This window comes from Frankliniella occidentalis, unplaced genomic scaffold, assembly GCF_000697945.3.
Source record: "Frankliniella occidentalis isolate FOCC.00 unplaced genomic scaffold, Focc_3.1 Scaffold60, whole genome shotgun sequence".
Classification (NCBI taxonomy): domain Eukaryota; kingdom Metazoa; phylum Arthropoda; class Insecta; order Thysanoptera; family Thripidae; genus Frankliniella; species Frankliniella occidentalis.
In genome coordinates, this window is record NW_026267190.1 from 576,676 (window position 1) to 599,696 (window position 23,021).

Sequence of the window (23,021 nt, forward strand, 5' to 3'; positions counted from 1 at the left end):
CCGACGCCGAGGCCGACGCCGAGGCCGACACCGAGGCCGACACCGAGGCCGACACCGAGGCCGATGGCCGGTGACACATCATGACCAAGAGTGTCTCTGGCGCCAAGCCATCCCGACGTGCGACCGCCGCCAGCCCCACCCCCGACTACCTCATGGGGAGGGGACTTGGGGATGGGCGTTGGGAGGGGGGCGTCGGCGGCGCCACTCAAGGCGCCACTTGGACTGGAGGCGAGGTGTCCCCCCCTTCCCCCTGGCCACCCGGCCGCCCCCTGCCGCCCCCGGCTGCCTGTGAACTTCTCGGGTCGTGCGATTGCGGGGGGCGAGTGCCGACACACCATATACGGGCATGTCTGCCGCCCCACCGGATGACGTCACCCGTTACTTCCTAGACCCGGACGTGGAGTCACCCCTCTCCCCACTGGGCGCGCTGGACCCACAGGGGCACAACTGTCTGACGGCTTTTGACTTTCGACCGAACATGTTCGCACCTGCTCTCGCAGCTGCGTCCGCTCCTCGCGGGCGGCCGCCAGCTTGGCGCGCTCCTTGGAGAGCTGGCCGTCTAAGGCGGCTGCCTCCTCTCGCGCCGCTCGCAGCTCGTTGCGCAGGTTCTCCACGGTGGTCAGCGCCTCGGACACCCGCGCCTCCAGGGCCGCGCTGGCCGCGCCCACGAGCTCGTGTTCCTGCGGACCAAGGTGGCGGACACTGAGACCGAGTAGTCCCCGGCGGAGACCCACGCCCAACGCACCTCGTGCAGGCTAGGCTTGCCGTACAGTCCTGAGCGCGTCAAGCTGCTGCCTCAGCGCCTCGCCATACGCCCGCGCCCTGCCGGCGTCCTGGTGAGCCCGGCATGACCGCTCCGCCTCCTGCTTGTTCAGCGCCCGCAGGGTGGTCACCTGCGGGGAGTATGAAGACGATGTTAGAGGGATGCAGATGCCTGCAGGGCATGGAGGTCGCGATCAGCACCTGAAGCCTCATCTGGTCCACGCGGCCGTGCAGCGCGCGCGCCTCCTCGCGCCGCACCCGCCAGGCGTTGAGCATGAGGAGCAGGCACGCACGCAGTGCCCCGGGTGCCCCGGAGGCCCCGGGGGCTGCGGCGCACCCTGCGGTGCCCGGCGCCCCCTGCGCCTGCGCTCCGTCCAGGGCTCCCGTCAGCGGGCCGCGGTCCATTGGCAGCGGGCCGCCCCGTCTGTAGGGGTAAACCGCAACACTATTCCGTTAGGGAATCCGACACCACCCGCACCAGCACAATCCTCGTAGAGAGCTAGGGACGCCAGGACGCCATTACCTGCACTTGTTGAAGTGCTTAGCGTAGTGCGACAGGTCTCCTACCGAACGAGACTTCCTGGCCCTCGTGCCCAGCACGCCCGGAGCTTCTTCCCCTAGCGGGACGTGGAGGCTGCTCTGGGTCTTCTTGAGGTTGGCGACGAGACTCTGGGGCGCCTGTGCTGAACGTGTGCTGGGCCGCGGGCCCTGGCGCTCGCATGGCGGCCTCAGCGTCTGCCACAGCCCGAGGGGTCCCTGCGGCCCCCGCTGACCGGCCGGGCTGTCACCGCCGGGGCCTCCAGACGCCAAGTAGTAACTCTTCACCCGCCCCGCCGTGAACATGCTGCTACAGACTCGTCAACGACGCTGGTCTCGTGGCCGTGGGGGCTCACCTCCAAACTAGGATTTAGGCCCATTGTTGTTTCGAAAAGTGAAACGAGGGAACAGATGAACGCTTAGATTGTTTCAGCGTTGAAAATGGGCAGTGTGCAGCCAAAGGCGCTCGTGGGTGTAGAGTTGCCGACCCGACCCGAACCATATTTCGCGCTTTTTTATCCGCTCCCTCGAAAGACAGGGGCTACGCTCATGAGGAAAATTGGAATAACCTTTGTCGTCGTTATCATTATCGCTGCCCCCACCCCCTCTTCCCCCCCTTTCTCTCTATCTCTCTCTCTTTCTCACTCCTCGGCTTGTTCGTCGCGGTTCGCGGTTCGTCGCCGAGGCCGCCACCACGCATGCGCTTGAACTTGGCGCCCCACCCCCACGCCCTGCGCACCGCCTTGCGCCGCCGTGCGTCGGCTGCATTGTTTTGACGTCACTCGTATTCGCGTTCTCCTGGTGACCGTGCGGTAACAGGCACCCTCGAGGCTTCGAACCACCTAAAAATTGTATAAACCGTTTATTAACTCCAGCTACTGTGACATGCCAAGCTGATTTATCGGGTTTTGCGCCGAAATTTGTTGTACGAAAAGCGACTGTAGCGCTCGAGTGACCAGTGGCTGTGCCGCGAACCTCAAATCACGTGAACCGCTCGACCAATCGGAGTGCGAATCTGGCTCAATTCTGGGAAATATTGTCATATTTTCCAAAAATACTCTCGCCGTCCACTGCTGGCTGAGTCTCCACCGAGAGCAGACTGAGTTCGGTCGTTGCTGCTGCTCAACGTAATTCATTAATTGTCTTAGGAAATGTGTTCGTGCTCGCATTTATTGCGAATCGCGTATCTTCGTGTCGGTGCCTGAACCTGCGCGTGTTTCATCGGTCGTTCATTCGGGTAGTGAGTTCGGAACGGAAGGTCCTTGAAGTGCTTTGGCCAGGGGACAGGCTAGGTTGTGGTCCCGAGTCGCATCGGTCATGTCTGTGTTTGAGGTAGGCCTGGCTTTGGATTATGTGTGTGTAGCTCCGGTTGTGTTCCCCAGTTTTTGATTTAGTGCGAAAATGGAGTGACTTGGCGTACATATCGGATTACACCTGTGTTGAAGTGCCACCGTCACCCAACGAAGTGCGCTGCATTTTAATTGTTTTTGGGTGTGTATGTGCGTGAATAGGCTGTATTTTTAGTACGGCTTATGGATCCCTCGTATAGACCTCAAGTGCGTAAGTGTCATCGCGAATGTCAGCACAATCCTGAATGCGATCCAAATTTCTAGAATTGTTGTGTTGGAATGATCAAGTCCTCACTTTCTTAATATGCACTTTATTGTACACTCATTCCCTTCAATAAAATGATGCAGTGTATGTTATTTTCAGTATTCTCGTTAGGTCACTCTGTCTTTAATATGCGGTCAAAATAATACTATATAAACTACAGCTAATTTGTTTAATATTTAGTTCAACTATCTGGATTTTTTTTGTGGTATGGGCTTTCCCCACCCCTCTTTAAATGTTACCATTTCCATCCTCTGTGTTTGGTGATAAGTTTGTGTTGCATGGTAGCGGTCTGTCAAACGTACATGTTTTACCCCTTTTAAGTATTCCTAATCCAATCTTCTTAAGGTTGGTGACGAGAATTCCCTGTAGGTTAATTTTTTGTTTTTCTCTTCCAATTCCAGTCCTGTTAGGGATTTGGACTTATTGGTGATCCAACTGAGGTGCAGCCATCCATCCTAATGGATCACCTAGGTTGGTATAGCTATGCCATTGAGATTTGTCTTGCAGCATTTAAAACAAATTGCATGTCAATTCCTTAATTTTAAAAAAATCTGCATGATTTACCTTTTTCTACCCGTAGTACTAGAATCTCGTTAAATCTCAAAGAGTGTATATCTTACAGTTAGTGGCCTTAGCTAGCGGAACAGTAATTGGTCCTAATGTTTTATGACCCTGAAAATTGCTTTTTGTCATGCATTTGTATTTAAGTTAATTATTACTTTCATTTTCTCACCTCTATTTCTTGTTTGATTACTTGTTTTCACTGCTATGCCTTGTCAGCTCTCACAGCTCTTCTGCTTCTTGCTTCTGTATTCATTTTTTTTTTTGTCATAGTTTCATGTGTCCTAATAATCCCTTACCTTTAAAGTTACTTCAGTTCCTTTTCCTTCTTTCTATACCGTATTTAACATCTTTCTGTAGCTGAGGATACGCTTTTATTAGTTCTCAAATTGAAAATGTTTGACTTTGTGTTTCCCTGCATTTGTACAGGCGGAGATGATCAGCTGGCGCATGTAACGGGGATGGAGGATGAAGCTCAAACAGCTGGGAGCTTGCACATTAGTGATGTCAGTAAGTATTCAGGTTTTTTCATGTTAATATATGGTTGGTCCCATTATCCCATTGTTCTGTTCAATAATGACCCAATCTCAATCAGCTTGAACAATTGTTGATAAGAAATCTTTGTCCCAGTTGATGTAATTCAAATGGATACGGATCACGCTGTAAATACCACTGGAACCAACATGTCAGAATCTGGCGATAGACGTCGCCTGTCAGCCGAAACTGCTCGCATTGTTATTTTGGAACAACCTGCTTCCAAAGCATTAAGATTTCGTTATGAATGTGAGGGACGATCTGCAGGTTCTATACCAGGTGTTAACAGCACACCAGAAAACAAAACTTATCCTACTATTCAGGTAACCCTTTGATTGCTTGTTATTGTTGTTTGTTTGTTATGTGCTTTGTTTTTCATTTCTCAAATATTAAGGTGGATTTAGTCTCGTGAAGACTGAAGGCGCGTAGTTGTCAACTGTTTTGGCGCTAATAAGCCATAATTACAACTATTTGCACCAAAACAGTTGACAACTTCGGGTCTTCAGTCTTCACGAGAGAGACACCTTTAGTACCGTATATGTAATATATATTATTTACATTCTCCCTGCAGGTTGTTGGATACAAAGGTAGAGCAGCTGTAATAGTATCATGCGTCACCAAAGATCCGCCATACCGGCCACATCCTCATAATCTTGTGGGTAAAGAGGGTTGTAAAAGGGGAGTTTTCTCTCAACATGTGTCATCCAACAACATGATAGTTTCATTCTCCAACCTTGGTATTCAATGTGTCAAGAAGAAAGATATTGAGGATGCCTTGCGTGTGAGGGAGGAAATAAGAGTTGATCCTTTCCGAAGTTAGTATATGTTTTTATCCATACACTTTTGAAAGTATCAACATTAGCCATTAAAGTTCACAAACAATTTACATTGGAACTGTTTTTGTTTTAGCTGGATTTGCTCATCGCGGTCACCCAACTGGAATAGATTTGAATGCTGTACGTCTGTGTTTCCAAGTGTTCCTGGAAGGACCAGAACCAAATACTTACACAAGAGCTTTAGCTCCTGTTGTATCTGAACCAATCTATGACAAAAGTAAATTGACCAAATTGACCTTTTTTTAACAACCTCCATCGTGATTTTAAAGAAATGTGTCTCACTAATTATTTGATTGTTTTTTTCTTTCTTTGTAAATATTAGAAGCAATGTCTGACTTGGTGATCTGCAAATTGAGTGAAGCAAGTGCTTCAGTAGGAGGTGGAAAAGAGATGATTTTACTTTGTGAAAAGGTTGCTAAAGGTTTGTGTTTCTTTGAGTATGAAATTCTTCCTTCTCAGTACACTAGAACTTTCTCAATTTAAATTAAATCTCTCTTTTTTTTCTATCTTAAATTGCAGAAGATATTCAGATCAGGTTTTATGAAGAGAGGGACAATCAAGTGAAGTGGGAAGCTTATGCTGATTTTCAACCATCACAAGTTCACAAACAAGTTGCCATTTCTTTCCGTACTCCCAGATACGAAAGGCTTGAGGTAGGTTTTGTTTCATCCACAATTTTTCTGTTATCTCCTTGAGTTTATTTACTTTTTCTTTGATTTCATAAATGTAATTGGCTTTTTCCACCCCTTTAGGTTGATGGACCTGTTAATGTCTTTATTCAGTTGAAAAGACCGTCAGATGGTGCTACAAGTGACCCACTTCCCTTCCAGATGTTACCCCTAGATTCAGGTAGGACCTCATTCTGGAGTTTGCGTAAGGCCATGGCGAAGAAAGGAAATTTCAGCGCTTTCAGCCAAATTCTTGGTGGTGATCCGGCTCTGGCACTCAGCGGCACGGGTGTGATGGCTCCTCTATCAATGGTACCAGTACAGCCATTGCCTGAAGTTGTTGATATCAGCACTGCAGAGCAAGTGCCAGTTCCTATTGCTTCACCAGACATGCCGACTGAGGAAACCAAGCCACTGATGGCTCAAATGGTTGTAACATCAGAATTACTCATAGCTCCAACTACTCAAAACAATGATGTCATTGTAAATATGCGTCAAAATGTAGAGGAGGCAGACTATGCAGAGGTGCACAAATGGCAGAAAATAAGTCCCTCTGAGGAGAACACTAACATGTCTATCATCTCTGGAATGATGAATAATGAGGTTGAGGAAACACAAGCCTTAAATGAGCTTATTAAACAGGTTGGAGCTGAATTAGATGAATTTTATGCAGACTCAAAGAGTCGGGGTCTAGGCGAAACTGACTTGTGTCCAATTAAAATGGATTTGCAAGACCTGCGGGATATTGATGATTTCCAGGACATGTATGATGACACTTCTTATTCAAGCTTACAGTTGGCCATGAAAAATCCTGTGGAATTAATGGATAGTTATGAGCAGGCTCTTTCCACTCTCCCTCCATCTACCCCTGTTCTTTTACATACACCGTGTAGTACCCCTTCTAAAAGGGAGTCTCCTGAAAAGGTGCCTCCTTTGCCCCCTAAACGGGCAAAGAGGGCGCCTCATGAGCTCCTTCCTCCTCCCCTACCTCCTTGCAAGCCCATTCCTCCTCCTCCTCCTCCAGAAATAAAATCGCCCAAATCTCCCAAAGCAACTTTCTTTTCTAAACTTTTCTCCAAAAAGAGTCCTGAAAAGAAGAAGAATGTGAAAGTTGTGAACCTTTCTCGGGGAAGCAGTATGCGCAGTCCTACACGCCCGACAACTGTGGCTAGGAATAATATTGGAGCTAGCATGGGTAATTTGTCCCGTTTTCCTGATGGTGAAGACAGCATTTTTATTAGTCTTCGTGGTAGTCTGGAAAGAGATGCGCCTATGATGACTCAGCCTACAATGACTGTAGCTGATCAAGAAAACAATAATATCTTGTTAAATGATGTAAATGATGTTCTAACCGGTCTCACTGAAGCTGAACATCTTGATTTGTATACTGACATGGCCCCTCGTGCAACTGTATCCGAATTTGATGAAATGTCATCTTACTACAGTCCTGTTGAAGGAGGGAGAATATTGATGCCTGAAAGGGCAAAGATGGCTATGAACACCCAAGGCGTTTGAACTTGACTGGACATCGCCTTTGGATTTAAATTTGTTAATTACTTCATTTTCAGTCATGTAAATCTGAAAAGAAGTTTGTCTTGGCTTCTGGGCCAGTACTGTTTGAGAAAGTTTGTGGATTGATTGATTGTGAGGACAGGCTTTTGTACGTGTTATGTGGGAACTTGGAATTATTCCCATAGTTTGAGAAGTAATACTGAAGAGTTGGTTAAATAGATTGAAAATGGTTTGCTTGTTGGACTAACATGTCACTTAACCCACATGACTAGTTTGTATCTTGTTCAATGTATACCCAATATTGATAAACATCTCATGTTGTGTTCATTTGGATACATTTGACACAAACTATGTGGTCAAGGCTGGGAAGTGATTAGGTTTGTCTGCCTGAATGTGAATGGTTTGATAATATATATCATCTGTTGGAGATTATGGGCTGAAAGAGCAGTTTATCTGCCTTTGCCCTAGATCAGTGATATAGTGTTTTACATAATTGTATTGTTCAAAAAAGACATGCATATTGTTTGTCTTATACAATTTGATAATTTGTGAGTACCAAGGAGAGATTGTGTGTCATAAGAAAATCAAATTTAGTGGCTTGTCATCAAGCCAAAATGAGATTGACTTAACTGTAACATTTGATTGTTTATTATTCCTTGAAGACTTGTTATACACTATTATTTATTGTTTTTGTATTTTTCTCTTGTTTTTTGTGTTCTCCAAGGGTACTCAATTTGTACTCCATCATAAATAGTCATTTCAAGAGTTTTGAAAGTACCTGTCTCACAGGTCCACTTGTTTCCCCTGAACTAATCAATCACAGTTTAGTGGGCTGGTAATGGCATTGTTTTCCTCCTGCGTTCTTACCAGGTTTTTGTTGTTATGTTAAATTTGAATTTAAGTGTTTGCACGCACATTCACAAGCAGGATGGATTTGCTTTCAGTATTTGTTTATTTTAGGGTTAATATTTAATCATTAACCTCAGGACCAGATAATGAATCTGACTTAGGTTCTTAAATATTGGAGACAATTTTTGAGGATTACCTACTTACTTAATGTTAATTCTAAGTTCATGTAAATTTGTCACTGTGCAGTAGCAATGCTTCTAAGACTCTAGTCACAATGCATTTGTCTTAGACAGAATCTACTCTTCCTTTCACATCCTACATGTACTAGTAGAACCATTGGATACCTCAATCACATGTTGTGAAACCAAATTTTAAACAAGTCTGATATCCGCCCAGTCCTTGTATTTGTATTCACACCTTAGTTACCATAGCATGGTATTTTTTATACTTGTGATTGTGATTGGTAAGAAATATTAAGTGCCTAATCATTTTGTTGATTGTTAGCTTAACTTACTGCATTGGCTGATCAGTGAATTTATGCTAGTTTTTGAGCTGCTACTCGTTACATTTTCTAGTCATTTGGAACTTTTTAGTGTCTTTGATGTGATCTAACTAACATTTTTTTTTGTTTGCCTTTGTTATTTATTTGCACAATCTATTGGTAGTGTGTTAAGACTTTTTTTTCATAAGAACTGATTTGTTTTTTGTTTTTTGTTTTTTCATTTTAGATCCTGTAGTTTTAAAGCGAAAGAGGCAGAAGTATGCAGATGACCCTAGTGCTACCTCATTGAGGCATTTTCAGGAACATGATAAATCTAGTGAGTACAGTTCTCCATACATGGGTGTTGTAAGGGTTTATGAGCCTCCTGTGGTGCCGGCATGGTGCTGGGTTGGTGGTGGTTATTATGTATTAGGATTGGTGTCAACACAAGTTGCTGTATATTTTGGCCACCCTTCTCTAATCTCTTAAGATAGGTTGAAAATTAATTGAAGTCTTGGTGCTGACAAAAGTAGTAGATTTTACACCTCAATAACTGTAACAAAGCAATAAATATTGGTAGAGACTAATATTTTAAAAGTTCCTGAAACTTGAACTGCTTTTGATATTTTTAAAATAGGTTTATAGTGAAATTTAATATTTGTAATTTTTAACAGGCTGGTCCTTCACTTATATTTTCACACATTTGGCCGATCTTGGTGGGTGTCCGTTTTGGATCCACCCAAGGTTCCGGAGGTCACTCCGGCTGGGGCTCTTCTTAAAATGTACTGATATGAACACATTTGTACATCATTTAATATTTTATCTAAGATTAGGTTTAGGATAAATCAATAATCAACCTTATGGCACTTGTGTTACACTTACTTGTGAGTTAGGAAGCGTTTAGGCCCAACACAATACATTTAATTTAGCTCTTTCACTGCAGGGTAATTGTTAAACATACTTGAAGTTAGAGGTTTTTATCATGGTTTTGCTTTAAAAAAGAAAGTTGGGTAGTGAAGATTATGCCTTTGACTGTTTTGATTGATCAGGGTGGTTGTTGGCTACTGTTTTGATTATACATGTATGATGAATATGATGTTTTTGAACACTCAGATGCTCTTGGGGTTCTATTTATCCCTAATTGATCAGAATTTAAGGCCTTCTTCATTTATTTACTGCAGTTAAAGAAAGTTGGTGCACTTACTTCTAGGTTTAGGTTCACCCAGGCTATCCTCCTCAATATACACAAAGGTTTACATATCTGGGAAGCAATTCTAAAGGATTTTGTGATGAATTGCCTAGGAATATATCCATTATAATGTTGTTACATAATTGTGACATTTATTTTGAAATTGTTTCAAAATTCAAGTCTTGAATATTTTCTAACCCAAAATTTAAAGATAATTTTCCATTCTGTGCCTTACAATTTTTTGTATCTAAGGAACCTTGTTGCCCCCTCACTTCCATTAGGGAAAATTCGTATCTTCACATACTGTACTGGGTTGGGTATTCATTAGAACTTGCAACTTAATATACCAGCGGTGCAATGTTTTAAAAAAGATTCAATTTTCTAATCTAATCTACAACTATTTAGCAAACTTTAATTGCATTAATAGCTGCTGTTGTGATATTAATTAGCATTTGAAGCTTCTCTGAAGTACTCTAAAATATTTTGATTTTTAATTTTTATTGATTTTCCTTGGAGCAGGACTTGTACTGTTGGTCCAGTACTTATTTAACATTTTACTTGGCACCCAAATTCACAAAGTCACAACCCTTCGAATTCATATTTCTTGCATTCCTTTTGCTTTGTTTCTTGAAATACCGCCCCTCTTCTTTCTTTCTGTATTTCTTTTTTTTTTTTGTTCTTTGCTATGTGTGGTGTCTGATGACATTTGGCAACTTTGCTGGGACTGTAAGCTTCGCAAAACATTTGGCATATTGCTTTGGTTTGCTTGGATTATATTATGTATATGTAGCATTGTCATAATGTTTCTTCATTGATGCTGTTACATTATAAACAATGTTCATGTTGAATGCGGGCTTTGGATGTATGTGTTGCCGATCTATGTCTCAACTGTTCTTAGGGAACCTGCAGTTTATTTATTTACCCAGTCGTAGTCAGGCGCAGATTGAAGTCTGGCTAAACAAAATCTAAAATCTTGCCATCATGCAGTATCTGAATTATTTTATTTTACCATCTCTATTTTGCATGGAAAATTGCGGTAGCCTGGTGAGTGAGGTTAATGACCCTTAGCCTCCAGGAACTAATTAAGATCTCTCATGAATCTTTTCTACAGTCTTAAATTTGAAAAGTGTAGAAGTTGTTTCACAACCTTTGTATTTGGTCGATCTCTACTCTCTTGTTCTTGTTTATTATAAATTTTGTTAGAGGTCATCAGGATTCGGATAAATTTGTCTTCTTCTTTGCGCCTTGTCTTTTGAGCACCTGGTGTCCTACAATTCTTTCAATGTTTTTCATTTAGTTCTGTTTGGAAAACTACTGATGTAGTTACATCTGTTTACTGCTTAATAAATTAAACTTGTTTTTGTTGTTTTGTTTTTTTAAAAAAAAGGTTCTTTCTCTTTCTTTCTTTCCTTCCTTACCATTCTACTTTATCCTACATGAAGATGATTTAGTCATGCCCCTTTGGTCCCATTTTATTACAGTTCTGAAGTAGTTATGTTATGTTGCTGCCATACAAGATGGTTGTTGGTTAAAAACTTAATTGAAATTCTTCCTACTTGCTCATGGTTATGGTGTATTTTTGGGTTTGGTGGCGGACTGCTTTGATAAAGGTACGATTTCATGAAATTATATTACAAGAGAATAACATATCTCTAGCAGCACTTGACATTCCCCATGCTTACATGGCTCTCGCCTCTGCTTTCCGGACTTTATGCTATCACGTTGTGTGATGCCCTGCTCCTACTCATTTTGATTTCAGTAAATCCATGTGCTAATGCTTTTATGCTTTTATTGATACCTGTTCTATTCCATTCGAAAAAATCAATTCTTTTAATTTTACCATATAAAACTGAAAATCCGTGTGCTCTGCTCTCTAGGATATCGGTACAGTGCTGCTAGTCCAGATAGCGTCCGTGCTGTGAAAAATGAGGGCACTTTACATGCCATCAAAAAAGAACCAGCAGGTAATAAGGTTTTTTGGAGGTGCAATGGAGAAGACTCGTCAGAAGATAGCTCGGGAGCGATCAGCAGAGTGGTTTCGCCAAGGTGGTGGATAGTGGATGATGGTAATGAAAGAAGCTGCTCAACTTATTGTTTTGTTCTTCTGACAAGTCTGCTCCATACCACCACCAGAATAGTCAACCAATTTATCCTTAATTTGTATTTTCTGACAACCACCTTATTTTTCAATTGTCTTTTTATTTTTATTTTAGATGCCAGTCCTGGAATGTACTACCCACCAGGTAATCTATCCCCAATGTACCCCGGTGCCGGGCAATCTCCACAACCCACTCCCATCCACAGTCCGCAATTACCAGGCGGGCGGACTCCGTCTCCTGGGGACTATCAGGCGCCGTCTCCGTATGGAATGGGGATGGGTGTTGGTGTGTACGGCGCCTACTCGCAGCAGCCCTACGCACATCATGCTGGCACAGGGCACATGGTCTCTACTGTCCCAGGCAACGTGTCCATCCCTAATGTGAGAAGTGTCTTATTGGGTGGAGGTAGCTGCACGACTGCACCTCACTTTTCTCCCGACGGGGTAAGTTTCAAGGTGGCGAAATGTAGAACAAAGTGATCGAATCTCTGCACCAGTTTTAATTATGTGCTACTAATTTTTTTTAAATCTTTTCTATCTCTTGCAGATACATGCAGGTGTCTCAGGCATGTCAGTTGCTCCTGGAGTGCAAAGCCCCTTTTCTGGTATTGTTGAACCAGTGAACAATGTGGCAATGGGTGTGCCTCTGTCCCCTGCTGAGTATGCTGGGAACCACCCCTCTGCCAACTACGATCCACTAGCCCCTAATGGTCCTACAAATCCATTAAATGGAGGAGCTCAATCTTATTCGAGCGTGGACCCAGTTCCACCTGTTTCTGGAGTATCTTCTTATGAGCTTGAACGGTTAGAGTTGAATTCCAGTGAGCTGTATGCTCTTGGACCATGGGAAGGAAATCTCTCAGAACAAATGTCCAGCAATCTTACTCTATCAGAAACCGGCCCTAGCTGTAGTTAAGTGAGTGTAGAGAACTCAAAATCTTACCCGAGGCATCACAGCCTTCATTCATATTAGTCAACTTAAGACATGCCACTATTAAAAATTTGTATTTTTAGCCTTTTTCCTCAGTTATTATTTTCCTATTAGAAAGACTGCTTTGGATGTTTTGTGTGCTCAACTTTTGCTTCTCATGACAACTGTTCTGTTCTCTGTATTGTGTAAGCAGTGATGTCAGGCATATGTACTATTCAAATGAAGAGGTGTTCATTATTTGAATCTCTTATATTTACTTTGACTCCCTTTACAGGGTTAGAATATTTTTTATCATTGAATGAATTATCAGTTTCTAAATGTGTTTCTCAAAAAATTAAATGTTACATGTAATTGCTTATCATTCAGGTAAGGTGTCAATTCTTATTGTAATTATTGCAGATCGAGTTCTGTAGATTAGCTGAATAATTTGAGTAATTATAAAGAGAGGAGGAAAAAGAATAATCAACAGCTGATCCCTTGGTCTCACATGTTCATCCTCACATATTTACCAGAGAGTACATTTGAAGATATATGATCGTTTGGCTGTCTAGTGTAGAAGTTACTGTGAAATTATCAGTATACTATACAATCTATGGTGTTGTATATATAATTTAAGAGTTTACCAAAACTGTTTTGAAAAGATGCTTTCTTTTACATATAGGGGCCTTAGCCTTGAGTCAAACAAAACATTGTACTAGATCTTTTAATGTTAACAATGAACACTTGAATAATGTATTATGTATTACTGATGTCCGAATGGAAACAAAATCTGGAGAAACTGGTGTTATCTGCATTATCTGCTGACATCAAGCCGTGATAATCTTAATTTCATAGCAACCATTGTGGTAGCTCTTAAACTATTAGAGTACAACACTGCTCTGTGTACTTACAATTAGTTATACGACTGAGGCTATTAGATTGGTAATGAGATCTTTGTGCCTTTTAAGTGTCTAAGATGGTGTGCTGTCTGCACATTCTTAACGAACCTCCTTTTCATAGGTCTGGTGATGTGATATTTTAACTTTTTATTAATTTTTTTACTCACTTTTATCATGTTTCAGGGTGTCTAAAATTAAATTTACTTGTCTTTCCAATTATGTAATGAAACTCAAGTTATCATGATTACATCTATAAGTTCTTATGCTGTTGCTTAGTTTTTCAGTATTTTTTTACTCTTTATTGTCTTTAAAAGGCTCATGAATTTATCAGCACTTTATAAACCCATGTTTCAGGAACTTATATGTTACCTGACTTCTTTAGTCTATAGTATCTGATATTATGAACAGAAGAAGTAATTGAACCTTGTGTAGTGACTTAAGAAATTTGGAATATCAATTTTAATTCCTCATTTGGAAGGCAGTGTTTGCTTGCCATGTGTGAATTCCGCTGTACCTGAGAAATATTTTGTTGTTTAAGTTTTCTCATTTGTCTTTTATTTTTATTTTATAATTCGCCTGGTGTTAACCTTACTACATCATTTCCCTTAAAATATGATCCAGGAAAAAGTTATATTAAGGTTAATCAAGCAAAGCGGTCATCCTTATGCCATCAAGTTCTGTAGTATAGTGTTGAGCAAATCTTCTGCCCTTTAATACTTCTTGAGGGTGTAGTGTAGGCATAGTCCTTGGCTATGCTGCTATTGCATTTGTGTTCACATTATCTCTTACAAAGTATTGGTTCATTCCTTCTACTCAACTTTTATAATTTGTTTCCAAGTCTTACAAAAAACAAAACAAAAAAAAAACAGCCAAAATTGTTGACTTCCATTGTCAAGTTGTTTTTTTGCTTACTTAATGTATTTTATTTGTATAGAATCTGTCTTTGTTGTACCTGTAGTTGTGTCTGAGTGGTCCTGTTACCTATCTACATGCCTAGTTTATTTTCTCTTTTGCACTGCTGTTTTTTATGTTAATAACAAAGTATATTCAACTTTAATATTAAGGATTGTGTCACCGAAATAAGATGGCCGCAGTGTGATTGAAATTACAATACTTGTACTATGTAAGGTGTTTTTTCCCTTTTTCATCATGAGTTTATATAGTAAGACATTTTACTGTTGAAGAGCTACCTATGTGCAATCAATTGATCCTTTTTAATCTTTACGAAGACCTCTTGTTACTGTTTGCCACATCAAGTGTGCATCTGTTTTAATGTTGTCAGTGATATAGAAATCTATTGAAAATGGTGGGTTATAATCCACAATCTTTGTGATATGGAGTATAAGATCTTTTTACGGACATGTTTTTAGTTAATTTACTTTTATGAAATGTTACTTTAGAAAGACACTGTATATCGAGAAACTCACAAATACAGCGCCTAATGGTTCTTAAGAGGACTTTCTTTAATGGCACATTTTACAGCCTATCTTAAATCCCCTTTCCATATCTACTTGTTGCAGCCAGCAGAGACCTGCACATAAAACCAAGGTTTAAAAAAAACCAATTTTTTGTCGATTTGAAATAGAATGTTTAGAACTACCGCACAAATGGTGGAATATCACGAATTCTGAGTCAATTTTGCTTCAGTATGCAACTTGTCTGGATTTTTAGGAGCCAAAAAGGCCAATTTTGCACTCAACTTTAATTTTAGCAATTTCAAAGCTTAAAATTGCCCATTACCCTATAATGGTTCAACTTTGTTGCTTTTAGAATACCATATTTTCAAAGCACAATAGATTAAGAATCCTGGTAGTCCCATTTGATTTACTAAGTGGTTTTGAGAACAAGTCTAGCCTTGATGTGCACGAGTTGTGCACGAGTACGTGCCACGTGCCTGTGCTGCCCGCCGGGCTCACAATAATGGTCTGCATCAGTAAAAGGCAGTTCAGAAGAAAGCTCTACCTCCTCACTCCTTCTTTCCTTTCTGCTTTGTAAAGGCAGGACAAACACTGAAAGTGGTCGAAGTGATTGAAACGAAAGGATTCTGTTATGCATGTTTTATATACTGAATCAATGGCATTAATATTCAAAAAGAAATCTGAATATTAACATACTCTAACAGCAAGTGGACGGACAATGACTTGACAATGACTACTCTAGATGTAATGGAAACAATTATTAAACTATACAAAATCTCTAGCTGGAATGATTTAACGCAGTATAGTAAAGAGATGTGTGTGAACAAATGAATTACAATTCTTGTGAGGGATGACAAATGAGATAAAACCAGCATTGAAATAAAAAAACAACCAGTACAAAAAAATCGTCACATTTCTCTTAAATTAATACTTAACTGGTTTACTACATTTTCCCAAGTAGGGGAAGGTTAAAAAGCCTAAAATTACACAGGACAGACAATTCAAAATATTTTTGTATATATATACTATGATATCAGGTAAAGAACAAATATTTTCACAGCATAGTGGACGGATTGGACCTACTTTGTTTCATAGTCTAAGGCAGATAATTTGAGTCAAACATATTTTTGTAGTACCTTTCTTTGTAATATCATAAGTACAAATTATAGAACTTCAAAGGGTCTAAGTGCATATAATATCCCCAAGAAAACAAAAGTAGAAAAATATTGATATGTAATACAATGGTCAAAAACAATTAAATGGTATTGTGGTACAATGACACACAAATTTGAAAAACAACAATATCATTGGAAGTAATCCATGGGTACCTTGATTAAGAAATTTGATAGCATCAAATTTTACATTTAGATTAAGTAGGGCAAAAGGCCGACCAAACTAATAAATAATATCAATATTGATGGCACAGAGGACGTTGCACTGTTGCATCGATTATCAAAGTAGCAGAAACACCAAGTTGTGCTGTCATAGTGATCTCTGTGAGGAAAAAATGTATAGTGCAATGAACTGACTATAGTAAGAACTGACATCAAAATATTGTATTTATTTGCTACATACCGGTGAATATCTAACTCCTTGATAGAATTATTGACATAGTGTCCAAGTCGAACATCTTTTGCTGCTGGCCGACATCCCTCATAATGATCTGCTGGTATATCAGTTCTGTACGGCTGTAACTGACTCAGACATTGCCTCGTGATAATTTCTTCAGCTAAAATAAGGGATTGCATATGTTTGCAGTTTAGATTTTAGGTACATAAACCAACGAATAAAATTAGTCCGCAATACATGGTTTAAATTATACCCACCTCCTTTGCGTTCAATGATTTTCACACATTTGTCATCATATTCCTCGCATTGTTCTCCCCAATACCAGAGCCAGTTGAAAGGTGTTCCACATCCAGCTTGGTTGGAGTTACATTTATAGCAATAAAGCCCGAGGATACCAAGGCCCATACCTAAGAAATAAGAGATTAACAGACTACACACAGTCAAAGATCAAAGCGACAAACCATAACCTCATACTCCAACGAGAAATTTCGATCATTTTTGATATGGACAAACTGTGTTCACAACAATCAAGCAGACGATTGTGGTTTGACCGAATTGACAAATAAGACTACACTGAATGAAAAAAGCTACCAGATAATTGAACAAAAATTTGCCACACCCAACTAATCACCACACGCTGTTTTTCGTAAATACAACTTACATTCCGATGCCAACAAAATTGTGGAGGCAATGTAAATAAGACTCCTCATATTGAAGTGTAGTTAAACAAAGAAATTGTTTAAAATGATCTGCCACTGCAAAGAAATGTCAACAAGTGTTTGGTTCAGGTGTTTGTTTACTACTCCGGTGGCAAGTGGAGTGGGAGGGGGTTGACTGCCGCCAACCGCCTTCTATTGTGGTTGGGGTGTGTTAGAGTCCTACAGGGACCTACAGGACTCTAGGGTGTGTAGGTGATAGGGATATAGGGAAACCCCAGAACTTCAGAAGACAAGAAATTTATTGCTGGGTAATTTGCCACAACACAAATATGTATTAAAAAATTACACCACATTTTATAAGACCTACAGCTAAACATTGACTCCACTTCAAAGCACGCAGATACATCACAGAACTGTCTCACATCCCCTAACTATTATAACAATTACTATTTAACAAAATAGCTCACAAATATATAGAGAGGACACCCATTTCAATGAAATGGAAGAGCAGCACTCTTAATGCTAAATCACTTTACAAATAAAGAGTGGGAATCAAACATTTTTGGCATTTTATCATTTTGGCGAGATGTTTCACTCTTCAACTAAAAAGCAATGTCCAAAATGAAGTTGGTCCGTGAAATATAGATTAAAAAATTGACTAAGCTAAAGATGAATTACACAATTCATTGAAGTCTTTATTGAATAGATAAATATCACAACTCTCTCCCCTCTCTATTTCCAAAAGAAATCTTATGATTATAACTAACACAGAAAATCAAACAGATTTAGAATCTTGCAATTATAAAAAGGACCTCAAATATACTCATTTCAAGGGGGTATAAGATGTAAAAGCTGTTTCCACTATCCTCCACAACATGTACCATAAAATGTCAATAAAACGAATGACAACGCAAAGGACATATGTCAAAAGGTTTTCATGATATGTTTGGTTACATTAAAGAGATGGAAAAGTATCAACCTTAAAATCTTCCACTAAAATACTTACAAAACAAATAAAATTCAATAGTTATGATTTGAAAACATTGGAGAATAGGTCAGAATGCAGAAAAAAAATACATTAACTGATCTGTTGAAATGCCTGTCAATCAAATTCTTGGTTGGTACACTTGAAAACATCTTTAAGGTTTTTAAAAATATAAAAATTCAGTGTATTCAGTTTAAGCAGAAAGTGTCATTTCTGTAGATATACATATATACAAACAAATAAGCTCCAACATGGAGCAAAAGGTTCATCCTTCTCTTCACCTAATTGTAAGTCTTTACACACCTCACCAAGAAGCAAGGTAGGTCAAAAGAAAAGTGTACAAGGGTAGAGAACATTTTTTTGGCACAAAACAAAGCTTAAGATTTAGTAAAAAAGCACTTTCTGAGATCCAGTCACAGGGACAACAAGAGACATCACCTGCTTAAAATCTAACTATTTTAATGTGTTTTGCGTTTATGATTTGACCCTGACATTTGCATGAAATGCCAGTAGTATTGAAGAAAGCAATACAACACACCAACAGCACAATACCCTGAAGTCATCATTAAAGGTAAGAAAGGTAGTCTCTTATTGAGTCCAAGATATGGATGTAAGACGTGCTCAAATAGAAACAAAGGAAGGAGACCGACTAGATATACAGACTCTACCCTATTTAAAAGTGGTAATGTCCATGTAGATGCAGGCTTACCCAAAGCAAACAAATGTGACAAGTTCAGAAATGCATACACTGCATGTGTTAAGAGCAGTAAAACTTTGATGGGCAGCTCAAATGAAGTAAATAGAAGAGGAAAAAGTGAGTAATGCCCAACTGTTGACAAAAGTAGATAAATTTGAGCCTCTCGTCGCCAAACAACAGCCAAAACCCTGAAATAAGATGGTTCTATAGTTAAATTGAGGTCAGAGACATTAAAATGTGAAAAATTGAATGATAATCTTACGTTAATGGAATTATTATCATGAGGATAGCTTTCTCATGGACATGCCATCCGAACATAAATGAACCACAGGCACACAGCACAAGGCATCTGACAAAATGCAATGGGTTACCAGGACTAAACCACAATTTCATCAGTGCGGGCTGGAAAACCATTGAATAGAATTAAAAAAGAGCAAATCACTCATTGGTATAAAAATGGAGAAGTAAAGATTACCCCTGGAAATTCCAAAAATCAATTACTTACAGTTATTGAAACCAAAGTCAGCAAGAAAGTAGTTCGTGGTGATATAGAAGGCAGAAGAGTGTGTTCAAATTCCTGGACCAATCCGCCCGTCATCGATGCACCAGTTGATCTCTTGAGTAAATTGTATTGGTGGGCTAAAAATATTACGAACTTAATTTAATTGAAATAATCCTGACGAACTAACTGCCCTATGGGCACCGATAATCAGAATTGCACTTTTCTACAAACAACATTGCAGTACAGAAACAGGATTGTAGTTCAACTTTACCTGTCAAAGAGACGAATTTATCTGCTGTATTATACAAAGCCCAAAAATTTGGTGCCCAATAGGCATGAGATAGACCCCTTTTAAAGGGGAAAAGACGATTAAGTACATTTCCTATCTCATTCATTACCAGAAAAGGTCCGAATGATACAATAAAAACACCAAGCACAGTAGAAGCAAGCTCTGTGAATCTTTTCATTGAAAAATGACTATGCAGATCTTTTAATGATGCATTTGATGGGGCTTGAGGGAAACAGTAATTCCGAAGTAGGTAAACAAAATATGCTGGTGCAACATAAGCATATATGTGTTTCAGATTCAGAAGAATGGCAAACCAAAATGCTCCAGAAACATAAGACCCCTGGGGACAAAAAAAAGTGGAATAAAAACACAATGACATACCATAGTTAAACCAAAACACTACATACATTTAATGAAAAAAAAAACAAGGGCAAATGTTAAAATACCTGAAGTATCTTAGCAATTGAAAGGAGTTGAATCCCATACAAAAAACCATTGTATTGAAAATGTATATGATCGACTATCAGCAGTCCTGCATTTCCAAGTAATAGCAACTGAAGCATTGCCGATGGTGAGCTCCATCGACAATTCCACCTTGAACTTTTACGCAGGCCGCTATTGGCCACATATTTACAACACCTGAAATTTTAAAATATATCATGAGAATAAAATTGCCATCAAAAGAGACTTGCTAAAAGGTTGAAATAAACTTACTCTTTAGTGCCATATGCAAACATCAAATCAGCAAAGATTACTGAGAGCCTTTGAAACAGTACTGTTTCAGGTGAAGCGTAATTAAGATTCGTAACAATGAGCATTTTTGGATCAAAGAACTGAGCTATTAATGACAAAAAGTACTCAAACCAAGCAAACAGGGGAGGGTAGTCTAATGTCCATTCTGAAGTTTCTTCTGTATACCATTTCTTGATTGGTAAACTATGAGTTACAGCTAACCAATTGCGATGCACCTCAAAATCTGTTGATCGGCTGAAAGGAAACAAAACAAAAGTTGCCTCTTAAATTCAGAAAACTTCAGAAAGTTTGAACTCTATCATGGCCAAGATCAATCTTATGATACTTAAGATGTAATAGATAGATGGTTACTGGAAGTGACAAAGCAAAGAAGGTAAGAAAATGACCTGACTGATGCTCATCTGAGGTAATGTTGACAAGGTAAACAACCCTAATCTAATAGATCATATGACAAAACATAACCTATTGCAAGTTCAAACTTCGTAAATTTTCTGTGAAGGATGAAATGACATAATTTAAGATGAGCAATAAATTAAGTGGAGAAAGATTACCAGTTCATCGAAAGAATTGTGGAAGAAAAATAGATGTGACGAACAAAACTGCAGACGTGACCGACAATTGTGTTTAAAAAACATATACTTACTAGGCCGGAATCAGTAGAAGTTTGACACATGATATAAGCAAAACTACGCTCCAAAACATGTTTTCGGCGTTCTTTGAGACGGACTGCAGCGTCCAGCTGACCGACTTGCTGACACTTCGTATCGTATTGCTCAAAAATCTAAACACGAAACATTTGACACGTGTGGTTCTCGCGCCGGCAATGTATAATTAGTAAAAGGCGGTGAGATGCCGGGCAAATTTAAAATATTTTTTTAAAAAAAAGAAGTGTTTCTGACATTATTATGTTTATTTTATATTTATTTATGATATTATCATTACATCGGGGCTTGTTACTATCCAGTATCAAATTTATACATGTTGTAACTGTAACTTACACGTCACAAAGATAAAGTACTTTAATTTATTTACACGGTACACAACATGTTCCAAACCATCATCAATAAGAGACAATGAGAAGAAATATGACTTCAGTACCAATAGGTCTTCTTTGGGATTCTATCATCTTCAATTCCTAATTCTTGAGCAATTTCCATTTCAAATGTCATTAACTTTGGTGCAAAAGTTATCTGCATATCCTCTTTTCTCGTATCTTTTGCATTTTCTGTGAATCAGAGAAAATGTTGATGGGTAAGACACAATTAACTTTAAAAGAATATTGCAGGACAAGTGACAAAGAAATGCACACACATTTGTATATAATTCATAATTTTATCTATTTTATTCTTACCAGCGTATGTCTCTTTGCTTTGGTACTGGAATGTTTCTTCATTTCTTCTGCTCATAGGTATGATACGGCCTGTTCTCTTGGAAACTCGCACCTTTTCTCCTTCCTCTGTCCATGACCATTCTACCTCAGTCGGTAACCTGTCAAAAAGATAGAGCATAGTCACACCAGAGTTTTGAAACAGATCTACCATTATGTTCTTTGAACTTACAAATCTCCTGGGTCAACAAGAGATACTTGAGTATTGACAAGTAGTGGCCTCTCTGTTGAAGAATAGCCAATGATAGCATCGTCGTCATCTTTTTGAGGAACAATCTCTGTATTTAAGCCTCTAATTATAACCCAATTTCTCTCTTGAATCACCATATCAATGATTCCTTGTTTACCCTTGTCCTTTCCTGTTAAAATTTGAACCTAGGATGGGAAAGGTAAAGTATCATGGATAAAAAGGTAAATGAAGGATACTTATCATGATTTTTTCACAGCTAATCTTACTCGGTCTCCTCGGAAGAAAAACCAGTCACGCAGAGGTTCAACGTATGGAACAAATCCATCTGCTTCTGAAATTTCCTGAGGAGATTCTGCTGACCAAGGCCTAGCAACTCCAATGTAGTTTTGAAAAAGATTTAGTTTCTTGGGTCTGTAGTTTATGCCCCTGGGTGTACGATAATAAACCTACGACACAAATACAGCATTATTGTTACTGATCTTAAAAGTACACAATGGATTATGGTTATAAAAGCAGCTGACATAACTCTGAGGTATTAAATTCTCTATTTATGTTTCGGTGTTTGTTTGTTTTTTTAAATCAAAATAATTAAAAAATTTATTCTTACCAATTTTTTTGTATCTTCCATGTATTTTTCTGGAAGGTTAGCATACTTTTTCGTCGTTTCGGCAATCTGGTATTCGGGGGGAGTGGGTGGTGGTCGGTTCCACCTTCTCAATAAAGTAAGCGTGAAACGCATTTTAAAGAGTTATTCAAGCAACAATACTTAAGCGAATAGATATTTTTTTCTATTTTAAATGAGTTTTTAAATACACATGTGACATGAGAGATCAAGCAGAAGACCAGACTGGAACAACAACAACAAGAACAACAACATCAGTATGAGAAACAAATGCTCTTCAAGAAAAGGAGCACCCTGCTAAGAGGCTTCCCGCAATTCTGTTAGAGCTGTTCAGACCTCGCTAGTTCAGTCTAGTTCAGTCCGTTCAGATTGTAAAATTTATTTGAAAATAAAAATAGGAACAGTAGTAGAGTAATTTATAATAACGCTTCTAGTTAGATTTGACCTCATCAGCTTGGTTTGATATTCCTGACCCTGGCCTTCGAGACTTTAAAGGGAAG

General features: G+C 39.5%; 6 protein-coding genes across 9 annotated transcripts in view; 2 read left to right on the forward strand and 4 right to left on the reverse strand.

Moving 5' to 3' along the window:
* Nucleotides 1-1,162, reverse strand: part of LOC113206088 (plectin-like) — a 22,562-nt gene extending 21,400 nt beyond the window's left edge. The window contains exons 1-3 of the mRNA XM_026422000.2: nt 964-1,162; nt 771-893; nt 489-680 (exon numbers count right to left, since the gene is read on the reverse strand). Coding sequence (XP_026277785.2) covers nt 489-680; nt 771-893; nt 964-1,038 — 390 coding nt within the window. The 5' untranslated portion in view covers nt 1,039-1,162. The remainder of the gene's footprint in view (nt 1-488; nt 681-770; nt 894-963) is intronic.
* A 968-nt stretch (nt 1,163-2,130) lies between these two features.
* On the forward strand, nt 2,131-14,902 carry LOC113206085 (proto-oncogene c-Rel). Of its 4 annotated transcripts, none has more exons than XM_052267850.1 (13): nt 2,131-2,631; nt 3,315-3,384; nt 3,904-3,984; nt 4,105-4,331; nt 4,580-4,823; nt 4,918-5,061; nt 5,167-5,265; nt 5,364-5,497; nt 5,597-5,693; nt 8,602-8,691; nt 11,421-11,609; nt 11,757-12,085; nt 12,189-14,902. In XM_052267850.1, exons 2-13 carry the CDS (start codon nt 3,372-3,374, stop codon nt 12,555-12,557), a joined length of 2,016 nt encoding a protein of 671 aa, XP_052123810.1. In that variant the 5' UTR covers nt 2,131-2,631; nt 3,315-3,371; the 3' UTR covers nt 12,558-14,902. The 4 variants fall into 4 exon arrangements, with proteins under 4 accessions (XP_052123810.1, XP_052123812.1, XP_026277770.1 ...); XM_026421985.2 differs by having other exon boundaries at nt 2,145-2,631; nt 11,421-11,507; XM_052267851.1 differs by lacking the exon at nt 2,131-2,631 and adding an exon at nt 2,692-2,790.
* Nucleotides 5,700-8,595, forward strand: LOC113206087 (embryonic polarity protein dorsal-like). The gene has a single exon (XM_026421999.2). It carries the CDS (start codon nt 5,726-5,728, stop codon nt 7,025-7,027), a length of 1,302 nt encoding a protein of 433 aa, XP_026277784.1. The 5' UTR covers nt 5,700-5,725; the 3' UTR covers nt 7,028-8,595.
* Nucleotides 14,903-15,492: 590 nt separating the features above from the next.
* On the reverse strand, nt 15,493-17,270 carry LOC113206089 (uncharacterized). Its single transcript, XM_026422001.2, has 4 exons — nt 17,099-17,270; nt 16,695-16,844; nt 16,444-16,597; nt 15,493-16,362 (listed from the first exon to the last, which is right to left on the reverse strand). The coding sequence occupies exons 1-4, from the start codon at nt 17,145-17,147 to the stop codon at nt 16,233-16,235; spliced, it is 483 nt and encodes a 160-aa protein (XP_026277786.1). The 5' UTR covers nt 17,148-17,270; the 3' UTR covers nt 15,493-16,232.
* A 107-nt stretch (nt 17,271-17,377) lies between these two features.
* LOC113206123 (probable dolichyl pyrophosphate Glc1Man9GlcNAc2 alpha-1,3-glucosyltransferase) lies at nt 17,378-21,134 on the reverse strand. The gene is made up of 7 exons (XM_026422049.2): nt 20,966-21,134; nt 20,284-20,556; nt 20,016-20,208; nt 19,552-19,909; nt 19,284-19,417; nt 19,041-19,180; nt 17,378-18,966 (listed from the first exon to the last, which is right to left on the reverse strand). Exons 1-7 carry the CDS (start codon nt 21,022-21,024, stop codon nt 18,540-18,542), a joined length of 1,584 nt encoding a protein of 527 aa, XP_026277834.1. The 5' UTR covers nt 21,025-21,134; the 3' UTR covers nt 17,378-18,539.
* A 198-nt stretch (nt 21,135-21,332) lies between these two features.
* LOC113216534 (probable 39S ribosomal protein L24, mitochondrial) lies at nt 21,333-22,763 on the reverse strand. The gene is made up of 5 exons (XM_026436282.2): nt 22,507-22,763; nt 22,166-22,345; nt 21,882-22,084; nt 21,674-21,810; nt 21,333-21,547 (listed from the first exon to the last, which is right to left on the reverse strand). The coding sequence occupies exons 1-5, from the start codon at nt 22,636-22,638 to the stop codon at nt 21,414-21,416; spliced, it is 786 nt and encodes a 261-aa protein (XP_026292067.1). The 5' UTR covers nt 22,639-22,763; the 3' UTR covers nt 21,333-21,413.
* Nucleotides 22,764-23,021: the final 258 nt, after the last annotated feature.

Excerpts from the sequence above, each read along its gene's own strand:
- LOC113206085 (XM_052267850.1), top strand. Across the intron at positions 5,498-5,596 it reads CCAGATACGAAAGGCTTGAG|GTTGATGGACCTGTTAATGT; the intron begins GTAGGTTTTGTT and ends CCACCCCTTTAG. Across the intron at positions 5,694-8,601 it reads GATGTTACCCCTAGATTCAG|ATCCTGTAGTTTTAAAGCGA; the intron begins GTAGGACCTCAT and ends TTTTCATTTTAG.
- LOC113206087 (XM_026421999.2), top strand. The coding sequence starts at position 5,726 with ATGGCGAAGAAAGGAAATTTCAGCGCTTTCAGCCAAATTCTTGGTGGT.
- LOC113206089 (XM_026422001.2), bottom strand. The coding sequence starts at position 17,147 with ATGAGGAGTCTTATTTACATTGCCTCCACAATTTTGTTGGCATCGGAA. Across the intron at positions 16,845-17,098 it reads AATTTTGTTGGCATCGGAAT|GTATGGGCCTTGGTATCCTC; the intron begins GTAAGTTGTATT and ends CTTATTTCTTAG. Across the intron at positions 16,363-16,443 it reads AAGGAGTTAGATATTCACCG|AGATCACTATGACAGCACAA; the intron begins GTATGTAGCAAA and ends TTTTCCTCACAG.
- LOC113206123 (XM_026422049.2), bottom strand. The coding sequence starts at position 21,024 with ATGTTTTGGAGCGTAGTTTTGCTTATATCATGTGTCAAACTTCTACTG. Across the intron at positions 19,910-20,015 it reads CAATTGCTAAGATACTTCAG|GGGTCTTATGTTTCTGGAGC; the intron begins GTATTTTAACAT and ends TTTTGTCCCCAG. Across the intron at positions 19,418-19,551 it reads TAAATTCGTCTCTTTGACAG|CCCACCAATACAATTTACTC; the intron begins GTAAAGTTGAAC and ends TAATATTTTTAG.
- LOC113216534 (XM_026436282.2), bottom strand. The coding sequence starts at position 22,638 with ATGCGTTTCACGCTTACTTTATTGAGAAGGTGGAACCGACCACCACCC. Across the intron at positions 22,085-22,165 it reads TTTTCTTCCGAGGAGACCGA|GTTCAAATTTTAACAGGAAA; the intron begins GTAAGATTAGCT and ends TTCCCATCCTAG. Across the intron at positions 21,548-21,673 it reads AAGCAAAGAGACATACGCTG|AAAATGCAAAAGATACGAGA; the intron begins GTAAGAATAAAA and ends TCTGATTCACAG.